The sequence below is a fragment of the Protomyctophum parallelum genome (genome assembly GCF_964188405.1).
Source record: "Protomyctophum parallelum genome assembly, chromosome: 1".
Taxonomy (NCBI): Eukaryota; Metazoa; Chordata; class Actinopteri; order Myctophiformes; family Myctophidae; genus Protomyctophum; species Protomyctophum parallelum.
Genome location: NC_139697.1, coordinates 43,968,446 through 43,981,168, shown reverse-complemented (window position 1 = coordinate 43,981,168; position 12,723 = coordinate 43,968,446). Strand labels below are relative to the sequence as shown.

At 43.7% G+C, this 12,723-nt stretch overlaps 1 protein-coding gene across 1 annotated transcript in view; it reads left to right on the top strand.

Annotated features, from left to right (window-relative positions):
- Positions 1-10,698, top strand: part of necab1 (N-terminal EF-hand calcium binding protein 1) — a 49,197-nt gene extending 38,499 nt beyond the window's left edge. The window contains exons 9-13 of the mRNA XM_083786377.1: positions 672-725; positions 6,403-6,515; positions 7,419-7,496; positions 9,346-9,437; positions 10,560-10,698. Of these exons, the coding sequence (XP_083642503.1) occupies positions 672-725; positions 6,403-6,515; positions 7,419-7,496; positions 9,346-9,437; positions 10,560-10,588 (366 nt within the window). The 3' untranslated portion in view covers positions 10,589-10,698. The remainder of the gene's footprint in view (positions 1-671; positions 726-6,402; positions 6,516-7,418; positions 7,497-9,345; positions 9,438-10,559) is intronic.
- The last annotated feature ends 2,025 nt before the right edge of the window (positions 10,699-12,723 follow it).

Genomic DNA, 12,723 nt, shown 5'->3' with positions numbered 1-12,723 from the left:
ACTTATAGCATGTTATGTAGACAGCACTATAATTGCATTGTATATAGTCATAGCACGCCATAGTACATATGTATAGCATAGTAGTATAGATATATAGTTTATATGTATAGTCTCATAATATAGATATTCCACTGTTACTTTCTTAGCTTACGCATGTTTCATGATAAATGCTTTTTTGTGATGTATTCCCATGCTTTTTGTTCCTGCTTAATGTAAGTCGCTCTGGATTAAGAGCGTCTGCTAAATGCCTAAATTGTAAATTGTAAATTGTAGCGTGACGTAACGTGCCTTCCACACCGAGTGGAAGGCAGTAAACTCCTCCGCCCCTCCTTCGACACACCTCGCTCCAATGAACTGTGGCGGCCAACGAGGCATCTATTTATGTATCTATCTATAGCTGTAACGGGTTTGTTTACGTTGGTAAAGTTGACAAATGGTGTAAAACAGTATGATAGAGTGAGAAATTACACAAACATTCTCTTTTTCATGATGTGAATATATAGCCCTATACATGTACGTATAGGTTCAAAGATGTGTGTGTGTGTGTGTGTGTGTGTGTGTGTGTGTGTGTGCGTGTGTGTGTGTGTGTGTGTGTGTGTGTGTGTGTGTGTGTGTGTGTGTGTGTGTGTGTGTGTGTGTGTGTGTGTGTGTGTGTGTGTGTGTGTCCACAGGACATTCGTCTGGAGCCCTTTGAAGACGAGGTCTTGGAGAGCAACATCAAACCGGTTTGTTCTTCTCCTTAATTCCTCCTCTCATACCTTCTGTGTCTGCTCATTCCTCCCCTCTGAGGTTCGTACTGTTCACCCGTTGTCACAGCAACAGCGCATGGGTTGAAACAATTTGTGAATTTATTCTCACATTATTCCCTTATCATCACCACCAGGCCCCAAGGCAGGGAGGGAGATTCTGTTTTCGCCACCGTGTGTAGGCTACTGTGTGTCTGTGTGTCTGTCATGAATATTTTGTGTGGATATTTCACTCTTATCTTCTCAAATACGTCATAATGATCCACATGACATCAGGGATTCTCTGGCGGAGATATGCGTTCTCTCTCTCTCGTCTCACTGGTTCTCAATGCGGAGTCTGGGGATACCCAAGGGTCCTTTATCAGTTAGATAAATTATTGTAACTGTAACTTGTACAGATGGAAGCAAATTGACCTTTACTGGTCCATTTGCTTCCATTTCTATGCTCTCAAAGCCTTTCTGTTGGACTTGACTGAACTGCCTGGGGAACGAACCAGGAGACAGAGACGACAAAAAAAGGAGAGACTTGTGGGGCTTTACTTTATTTTGTTTGCCAGGGGAGACATTTGTCTTGTACACAAAGACCTGCACTGCAGGATACATACAATACAATACATGACAATAAGGTACACAGTGACACATATACTGTACACTGTACTACTGTAGCATATACCTAATTTATGTATGCTAAACACAAGGCAATACATAAAATGCACTTAATCTAGAGTGATTTACAGTAGAAGCAATGTAAACACAAGGTAATACATGAAATGCATAGACAGTAGTGCCTCATAATCAGGATTACAGGTAAACCAAGAAAGTCTCATCGCCAGTCTAAGTATTATAATGTCAAATGTACATAATAGTATGTACATGGAAACTATACAAACTGAGAGCTGAGAACAGTGTTCTTCCACTGATGGAAGCTGAATAATTCGACACACGTTCATATAGTGGTATGGCTTCCTCTGCCCTCCCTGTGGCTGCTGAGGCTGGGCTACGGCGTGTTCTCGACTCAGCTGAGAAGATTAGAGGCTGCCATCTTTCTCCCCCATGCATCACAGCCCCGTCTTTACACTGACAGAGCCAGGGAGGAGAGGTGTACAGACCTCGGCTGCCTCTCGCATGCACAAGACCACGTCTTTGCTGAGCCTCTATGTCGTGGCGATGGCACAGAGCCGTCACCGACCACCTGCACAGTTGCCCCTTCTCTGAATCTTCTTCCCCGAGCTCGGGGAAGTGTGTCTATGACAGTGTGTCTATCTATGCAGATTAGTGAGGACTGGAAATGTGTGGGGGGCAGTCTCTTTTCCTGGAAATGTGTGGGGGGCAGTCTCTTTTCCTGGAAATGTGTGGGGGGCAGTCTCTTTTCCTGGAAATGTGTGTGGGGGGCAGTCTCTTTTCCTTGTGTTTTGGTGTTTCAGAGGGGTCATCGCAGGGTACTACAGCATATCGAGTGTCACTAAGTGGGTGTGTGACTGGGCACAAAGTCAGTAAAAAAAAAACCCATTGGAACAGGAGGCGAGCTTGCTGGAAAAATAAACTAGACTTTGATCCAGCCCACTAGACAATAAGAAATACCAACATGTACATCTGCAAAAATACAAATCAAAAACCAAAAGCCAAACAAACAATTGATAGAGAGGAGAGGAGAGGAGAGGAGAGGCAGAGTGACAACCTCTCCCCATGGCAGCTTACTTTATAGGCCTATACTGAGCTGTTTCTCTTAGGTCGCATTCATACCAGAGAGCTTTGCTGCGATTAAAACGAATCCTGCTGCGCATTGTCAGAAAGTGCGCTTCGTTTGGCAGGTGTGAAGGCTCATTCGAATCCTAATGCGCAGCAAATAACCGCATTTTACTCCGTCCAAAAACGTGGGTTTCGCTTCGCTTCGAATCGCACTTGACTACGATTCGGTGCAGGTGTGAATGCAATCCGCAGTAAATAAAGGAAATGAAGCAAACATAATGTGGCGGGTGAGGAGCTGAACACAGTTGGAGACGGTTAAGGCATATTTTACGCAGCGCAAAGATGTCCCGTTACTGTGGATAGACGTGGTCGAATAAGGAGACTGAAGCCCTGATCGAAATGAGGACGTGTAGGCTACATTAATCAATTGCTTAAGAAAACACATAAAAACACTGCAGTGTATTATAGCCTACATAATATTCTGTCTGTCTGTGCGTGCCGTAAACATGGAGTGCTGTCACTGTGTGGGACTGGGGAGTTATATCAGTGCGCTCATGCAGCGCTGTGCCTCCATGCCCAAAAGAACAGTGTGTGGCGGCTGCGTGCGTAGAGAGAGAGAGAGAGAGGGGGGGGGGGTCCCAGGCGGCACGACACATGCACGTTATGAGTGTAATTTTATCACCATAGATTTCACTGTGTAGGCTATAGTTTATGAACGGAACACATTGATAAAGGTCCCCCCTGCTGCGTTTCCAATTGCTGCGAATGACAGTGTGAAGGCAAACCGCAGCCAATTCAATATGCAAGAATCCCCTTTCCCCGCCCATACGGTTCTGAGTCTACCGAAGTATTAGGTGAGAATGTGACCTTATACTCTGCAGACTCCACCCTTCCATTTCCAATCAACCAACCACAGTAGAATAGCAATCCACCCAAAGATGCTCCCCATGTCCTCATCAATCAGGCACACCTCAATCAGATCTTCAGGCACCAATCACACAAATTAGACAATACGGGTTAACGTTACACCAGCTGTTCTCTTCCATGCAGAGACCTCTTGAACTGTATGTCGATGGAAAGAGCAGTTCCTCAACGACAATGATCAGATAGACTACATCCTAGATCCTTATTAGAACCTTCTTGAATAATACAACAATAACCTGAAAATCTGAATGAAGTGTGCAAAAGCATACACTGTGTGTGGGTGCATTGTGCGCATGGACGGGTGTGTGCGGGCGTGCATCTGTATGTGCTTGCGTGTGCTTGTGCGTGTGTGCGTGTGTGTGTGTGTGTGTGTGTGTGTGTGTGTGTGTGTGTGTGTGTGTGTGTGTGTGTGTCAGTATATGGTACAAAAATGTCTCCACAGAGAAATAGTTTGTCTATGTACATTTACTTTAAATAACTTTGCTATTTACATACTGTAAATTACTTTGCTACTGAGGCAAAATTATGTTTGCTGGTTAGTAGAGTTATTCATCTTAGGCTCTGATTGAGTATGCTTACAATTAGGAAAAGATTCGGTTTGTGGTCATTGTTTTAGGATTAGACGTTTGGATGCTATCTCTCTAGGTCGTCCTTAGACGAGCCCTCCATCGTCGCTTCCAGTCATCCCGGTTCTCCATACATCTGGCCAGTTCGTTGGTACTTTGCTCTCCTGCGTCGCTCTTGAGTACATCCACGTATGTTAGCGTGGGACGTCCTCGTGACCGGTGCCCGTGTGTTGGTTCCCACAGCACTAGTTTGCTGGCTGGCAGCTCTTGGTGTCTTTGGCAGTGTCCTGCTAGTCTCATTCTCCTGGCTGCTATTTTCTGGCTCACCCTTGGCATTCCATCATACAGATTTGTGTTGGTAACATGTGTGCTCTTATTGATGTTGAGTGCTGCACGCAGAATTCACCCATCGAGAGACTTCTGCAGGGTTGGCTTCAAGGTCCAGCATTCACTGCCGTATAGGAGAATAGACTCTTACCGTTGCGTAGGTAGGTTGCGTAGGTTATGCTTACTGTTATGTCTGAGTCATACTTGGTTGCACACCTCGTTGGATACCGACAAATAGCAGATCTACATGCTCAACACATCTGTGTTGTTGTGAGCTATTTTCAGCTTGAGTGTTATGGTTAAAAAGTGGCATTCATAAATTTGCTGTTCTGAAATGTGTGCGTGCGTGTGTGAGTGAATTGTAGATTTACATACTGAGTCATACTGTAACATATCAGGGTGTATTGTCTATAGACTATAGCCTATATACATTTGAGGATTCTGCCACTTTCCACACTCCACTGCCACAGTCAGAGTCTGTCATGTATACGCAGCATGCAGAAGTGCCATTTACTCCCGTGCCTCTGCTCTGACGTCACTCACTTCACCTCTGCGCTCTGCGCCTGTCTTCTCCATTCACGATCGCGCAGTATGCAGAACCGTCGTCTACTTCTGTGCTCTGCTGTGCTCTGAAGATACTCACTCCACCTCCTCTGCGGTAACATCTTCACACAGCGCACTCCACAGTACGCTGTGTCCACCACAATCACCTCCACAACGACACAGACTTTCACATCGCCTTTTCTTGGAAGACAGTCAACAGCCAATTTCCACACCGGCGCGCATACAGCAACGATGGCGCCACCACGCGAAACAACACTTCCTTTGGCCATCGCGCACACACTGCCAACAGATGTATCTCGCCCTGCAGCAAACAGCAGCAGCAAACTCTTTTTTTCTCATTTTACCTTATCTCTTTCTGACCGGGCACCCATTTTGGTGTCAGCATCATGTTATGCTTTAGCTATTTAAAAATAGCAGATCTACAAGCTCGTATCGCGCCACCGAGTGGCGCGATACGAGCTTGTAGGTCTGCTATTTTTTTTTTAGAATCTGATCTCAGGTCAGAATGGGTTCATCAGACCAGTGTGTGTCCGGCGGAAACCTCGTATGAATCTGATCTCAGGTCAGAATGGGTGCTGACGTCAATGTCCGCACTTTGCCATCGCTGCATGTATTCTACTACTACACTCCACTGGACTGGAGATTGCAGATTCGGTCCTCAATGGATACAGAAACTGTCTTTGCGAGCGCATAATGTGTGTGTGCAAATTACCGGATACACGTCCTTAAATTAACGCCCTAGATGCCCTACAAAACAAACATTTACATTGCCTGTCTGATTGGCCTATACCGAACGTCCCCTTCCGTTACGCACGGAATCCCAAGGAAGGAAGCTCAGGAAAACTTGCCTCCATTTTGCCTCCTCTCGAGAGACACACACCCCAGAGCCGAAGGAGGCGTCTACCTTTTTATGTCTATGCAGCTTCACGGAGCATTCACTTCTTGTACCCATCATCCTCTCTGCCTCCTCTCAGGAAGTGCTACTGCTACGTACATCATTATCGCCATTACTTTAACCGACGTTGGCATTTTGTCACCTATATTAAACTCATTTTTCTCACGGGGATGTTTGGCACTTTGTCACCTGTAGCGTTTCACAGGCACAATTACACACATTTAATTAAAGGATGGATGACCTGGAGAGATGGCCTCAGGGCCTCTATGCGTTTATGAGGGGACCAAACAAGACACAGAACTAAATGGCATGCTATGTTTCTAGGCTTTATAAAAAAATTAAAGAAATGAGTGGAGGTTCATCTGTGGAATACTGGCAGTGTGCACAAGACATGTGGTGCTGGTGATCCCACAGACCAACCCTCTTATTTGGTCGGCCACTCCTGCAGAGTGTCGATGCACGTCGTGCCGTCTTATGACGGACACATTTTAATTACCTATCTAAAGCCCATTAAGCCTTATTTAATTAGGCTTCAATGGCCAAGCGAACGTCCCCCAGAAGGCTTTTGGAAACCCCCCTGACCCTGGCTCTGTTTCCTTTTCAACAGAAAATCCTGATTTTATATTTTGTGTGTGTGTGTGACTGTGTGTGTGCGTGCGTGCGTGCGTGCTTGCTTGCGTGCGTTCTCCAGCACATCCTGCTAGTGCAGCGGCAGCTGTCGGTGCTGGACGATGAGGTGGAGGAGTTCCGCTCGGCTCTCAGACAGTACATGGAGAGTGCCTGCACCCAGACCGGCTGCTTACAGTCAGTTCACCTTCAGCTCCTCTCACTCTCGCTGTGTTGTGTTTTGTATTAATGTTTTTGCATAATGTTTAGTAGTATTGAACTTATTCATTATAATGTACTGTACCTATCCATTGTTATAGGTATGCTCATATGATGACCACGGATGTGGTCTAAAAGTGTGAAAAACATATTTTTCATTTCACCACGCTTTTAATTAAATTCCACCCCGCTTTTTCAATGCAAAATGCCAACATGGCCACCGTGGGAATATGGTCTATTGCTGTGCCATGGCAATGTGCAACACAGACAATCGTCACCAGCATTGCACTGACACACCTGATTAGCTAAAGCTGTGTATCATCACAGTGTATGTAAGCAACGTGCACATGAAGTCGCTCGGTATTCAGTACATCAACGATGTACGCTTCCAGGGGTAATGGGGTGATAAAAACACAGAGAGAGGGTGATTAGTTTGTCCTGATTTGACAGCTGTCATAATTATCAGCCTCGAAGCTGCACGGCAGATGAGCAATTAGCACAAAGCTCAAATGAACATTGAGAACCAAACCTTCTGTCATGTGATCATCTCTCTACAGAAGCATCTCCAGTTCTCAAAAACAACCAGTAGTTTGTTTCTTTGCGTTCAGTTAAATTCTCAGAGTGAAACACCATGACAAAACGGCTTTTGCTTTTGTTTATTAAATGTGTACAATACACAAAAATACTACGCTTGCAGCAGTTACCTAAGATATCACCTGTGCTTCACAAAATTTACAATTAGCACTGGATGGAAAACAACTCTAAATAATTAATGAATAAAATTGTCAGTGACTGCAACGTGATATTATTTGCCCTAACGGCTTCACTTGTGCTCTTTCTCTCTGTCTGTCTGTCTGTCTATTCATATTTCATTCTTGGCAGTATTGCAGTTCAGCGGCTGCGAAACGAATCACACTTCATTCTCTATGAGTTCTGGCAGCACAACAACGTGTGGAAGAAGTAAGTATATCTACACAGTACACAGTACCAGCTCCTACTGTAGCTCACGTACAGTACATACATCACCACAGCTCGGCCTCGCCAAGTTCAGAACCTGCTGGAGTTAACGGTTGTACTCCATGACTAATGAGACCAATGATAGGCCGTGCTGCGAGGTGTTAAAAGTTCTCTGCATAATATCCTGCAGTATTTTGTCACAAGCCAGAAATGTATATAAAAGTGTATAACCAAAACCATAACCTTGTGCTGCTGTTTTTGCTCGTAAAATGTGTTATATTTCTCTTATATATCTCATAAATACATATACCTAACATCTGAAACAAGTTTTGGTGCCTTAGTTTACTCATGTGCATTTAGATCATGAAATGTAGCAAATTTGTTAAAGAAAATACTTCAACTAAAGTGATTGGCACCTAGCACAATGAAACATACACATAGAAAAGCCAAAATCTTATGTTTCATACTTCAACCTACTGTGTAATAAAAGATAGAAAAGAAAAGCAGTGCAGCTTGGCCCAAAATGGCTAAAAATAAATAAGGTCAGAATTATTACGACATATGGTATGAAACATTTATACAAGTGTACCACAAAGTGTAACAGCATCTGACATTTGCACATTTGCACATGGATAAGGAGAACAGATGTTCGTTTTCTAGGCTGCCATGATGATGGTGATGATGGTGACTAGATGTGTTTAGGTTATGACATGTTTTTAAATTCATAGTTTTGACACATTTGATGCTAAGGACAGGGAATACTCGTCCCATTAACCCATTCTGAACGGGCACCCATTTTGGTGTCGGCATCATGTTATGCTTTAGCTATTGAAAAATAGCAGATCTACAAGCTCATAGCGCGCCACCGAGTGGCGCGCTACGAGCTTGTAGGTCTGCTATTTTTGAAAAATCGAAGAGCGACTGACATTTTTAGAATCTGATCTCAGGTCAGAATGGGTTCATCAGACCAGTGTGTGTCCGGCGGAAACCTCGTATTAATCTGATCTCAGGTCAGAATGGGTTAACTTAATACGTGAGGTGCTCTAGACAAGTATACTCGTCTTAAGATCGATATAAGAATGCCTCACTATTTTCCACTTTTGCTCCGGTTGCTAGGCACAGGTTACTAGGGTCTCGTCTGCACTGCGTCTGTGCGACCCCAACCACATTAGCTTCTGTATAGGCCTATTAGCCACGGCCTTTGCACGCTCTTTCAATTAAACTACAGGGGTGGGGGGGGGTATGTGATCACATACAGTATGTCCAGAACTGTTACTTTTCAGGATTCCATTTTAGAAAACAGCAGATCTACACGCGTCTCGAGCTTGTGGATCTGCTACTTTTGATGCTTTTGCGTGACGCATTATGATCAAGTAGGGCGTTACAGCCAGACAGCGACAATGTATTTGTGTGGTTGAATAAAGCTGTGTGTGTGTGTGTGTGTGTGTGTGTGTGTGTGTGTGTGTGTGTGTGTGTGTGTGTGTGTGTGTGTGTGTGTGTGTGTGTGTGTGTGTGTGTGTGTGTGTGTGTGTGTGTGTCTGTGTGCCCTGTGCGTGCAGTCACCTGCAGAGTGTGGTTGAATAAAGCTGTGTGTGTGTGTGTGTGTGTGTGTGCAGATCACCTGCAGAGTGTGGTTGAATAAAGCTGTTTGTGTGTGTGTGTGTGTGTGTGTGTGTGTGTGTGTGTGTGTGTGTGTGTGTGTGTGTGTGTGTGTGTGTGTGTGTGCCCCGTGCGTGCAGTCACCTGCAGAGTGTGGTTGAATAAAGCTGTGTGTGTGTGTGTGTGTGTGTGTGTGTGTGTGTGTGTGTGTGTGTGTGTGTGTGTGTGTGTGTGTGTGTGTGTGTGCGTGCAGTCACCTGCAGAGCAACTACAGCAAGACCTTCCAGAGGGGGAACGTGGACTTCCTGGAGACCCCGGAGATCATGGTCACCATGTTGCTTCCTGGTAGGACGTTTCTCGTGAAATGTGATGGAAATGCTTTACTCAAACCAGGAAGGTCACACCTTTAATTCTCGCCTTCCTGCATGGTTGGCCTACTGTACTGTACATGTGTGGGTAAAGGCCTATTCATAGTCCAGTTTTCGGTGAAGAGGTGAACTACAACATGACGTCACGCCGTGGTGGTCACCGCTCACACATCTCTCTGTTTTGGTCACCTCTTTACCGAAAGCTTGACTGTGAATAGGCCTTTAGTCCTCTCATGGGATGTGCAGGGATACAGCAAGATTGCAGTTTATGTTAGGTTTATGTAAGGGTTAGGGTGAGGGTTTGTCGTAATCTGGATCAATCAGTAATGATCTCTGTGCACACACGCCATTTTGGAAAGAACTTTGGGCCCCTTCCCTACTTCCCTCACAGGTGTTAGGGCCGATTCATACTCCTATTTTACCGCCCCCCATACTCCTATTTTACCCCCCCCCCAGAACCTCAAATGACGTCACATTGTAGGCTCTACAGCGCCGAACCGACTTTTATTCGGCTCTAAAATAGGAGTATGAATCGGCCCTTACTAATGAAGTGTACAAATATGAGTGTACAAATTGAACCCAATAATGGACACTTTGGGTTCCATTTGTACAATCTCAGAGTTATGGGGGTACTTGAAATTAAAAAAAGTTTGAAAACCACTGTACACTACACTACACTACACTAAATGGAACAGAGCCTTAACCCATTCTGACCGGGCACCCATTTTGGTGTCGGCACCATGTTGTGCTTTAGCTATTGAAAAATAGCAGATCTACAAGCTCATATCGCGCCACCGAGTGGCGCGATACGAGCTTGTAGGTCTGCTATTTTTGAAAAAATCGAAGAGCGACTGACATTTCTAGAATCTGATCTCAGGTCAGAATGGGTCAATCGCAGACCAGTGTGTGTCCAGTGGAAACCTTTCCACGAATCTGATCTCAGGTCAGAATGGGTTCATTAGTATCATCGGTAACACCTGTGAAGGAAGTATGGGAAGCGGCCGGAAATAGTACGAGTTATTCCGTGTGCATATAGAGCCCATGGATGAGGCAACATTCTAGGTGGTCCATCCCTGCTTGTCTCCTGTCTCCCACACAGCCTCGTGGTGGGTGCTCAACAACAACTGAGCGCCCTGGATCAGCACCTCCTCCATCAGCACAGCGCGGTCACAGAGAGAACGGGTCCAGTTATGACGTCAGGATGTACAAGACAACAGCGCACACATATGCACACGCACACCCACAGTACACACACACATTTTTATTAGCTCCGTTCTCCGTTATGTACAGTATTGGGTGGTAGTTGTGCTGCTAACGTGTGTCTGTTTAGTTTACGCTCCTACGAGTTGCTGTTTCCAATGCGATGATCAGACGGTGACAGCATCACTGTGTTTCTATAGTGCTGTTGTCTCATTTCACGTTTTCAAATGTATACAAATATTTAGAAAATAGCCGATCTACAAGCTCACGAGATGGGCTATTTTCAAATGGCTGTTTGTTTTGTAATAATAATCATAATTTACAAAGTAACTACTAGTAACTAAAGTTTTCAAATAAATGTAGTGGATTAAAAGTACAATATTTGCCTCTGAGATGTAGTGGAGTAGAAGTGAAAGTACTGGAAATTGGAAATACTCAAATAAAGTCTATATATACCTCAAAATTGTACTTAAGTACAGTACTCAAGTAAATGCACTTAGTTACTTTCCAGTTTCCACCACTGCCCACACGTATACAGCTGGTTGTTTTATGGTTACAAAAATAAGATTAGCTTTACAATTAGGAGAAGGTCGTGGTTAGGATTAGACATTTAGAGCAGTGGTTTTCAACCAGTGGTCCGGGGACCACTAGTGGTCCTTGTTGGGACTCCAGGTGGTGCCCAGCTAAATGATGGAGAGTTGAGATCTTTAACTCTAGAGAGCGTAAAACCAGCGTAAAACTATAAATTAAACAATATGGGTTCATTTGGTTTCATTTTACACTCTCAAGAGTTAAATAATTATTATTATATTATTTAAAGAAGTCTACACAATTAGAGAATGTAGAAGAAGAATTATTTTGATCAACGTTTGCCTGTTATCTCTCCTAATGGTACCAACATCAATACAGCATGGAATCCAACGACAACAAAACATTCTTTTTGGATCTGAGAGGCTTAAATGTCATCAAAGGTTGGTCCACGCGGCTTAAATTCTGCATGAATTTAATGGCTCTTGATATGAAAAGGGTTGAAAAACCACTGATTTAGAGGTTATATTGATTTAGGGGCTAGGGTTGGAGTTATGCTTGATTTATACTTACTTGCCTCGGAGGTGTGCACCAAAAATAGCAGATCTACAAGCACCACAAGTAAACATGTCACGCTGCGATGCACTGTGAGCTTGCAGATCGGCAATTTTGGCTTCAGGGTTTTAGGGTTCAAAATGACAATGAGCAAATCGTCTCTGCCGGTTGGAAACCTCATAGCCGATGTCCAAAACCGTTACTTTCCAGGATTCAAATTCAAAAGCATCAACTTTTGATGCTTTTGTGTGACACTGTAGTATGATCAAATAGGGTGTTCATTTACAAAAAACATAAAAAAGGGAAAATATGGAGTGGTTTTTGCCCGGCAGCAGTGAAATGGTAAAATGGCGTAAAATTTCCTTAACAGGTAATTTAAACGTGTGTGTGTGTGTTTGAAAGGGTGTGAGAGAGACAATGGAAGAGATGACGAGCTCTTCTTGAGTCAATTAGTGTTCATAAAGTGGGCCATTATACCAGTATTCTATCATTTCCATATTCAATGTGTCTGTAATGTGTGTAAATCTATTCGCTGTTTCAATCACAGTTGATAAATAAATATAATATTGTTGTTGTATTTCATGCGTATGGTCATGGGGAAATATAATGCTGTTTATCTGAAAGTGGTCAGTTGTATTTTTGGAAAAATTCCACATACTGTGCGTATGTGTTTATTCATTTATTTCCTCACACTCTGACACTTTTATGCGGAAATAAGTAAGAAATAAGTCATTTAGAACGAATAAACCAATTTAATCTTGCTCATGCAGGATAATAAAAGAGATGTAGTTAATAATTGAGTTGCATATTTTCTATATATATATATATATACATACATAGGCCTATATTTGTAATAATAAAAAAATCAACTACATGGATTAGTCTTGTTAACCACTTACGTCGAGTATAAATTGTGAAAATAGCCATTGTAGGCTAAGTTCCTGTGTCACCTCGTGATATGCAGATCTGCTAGGCAATAG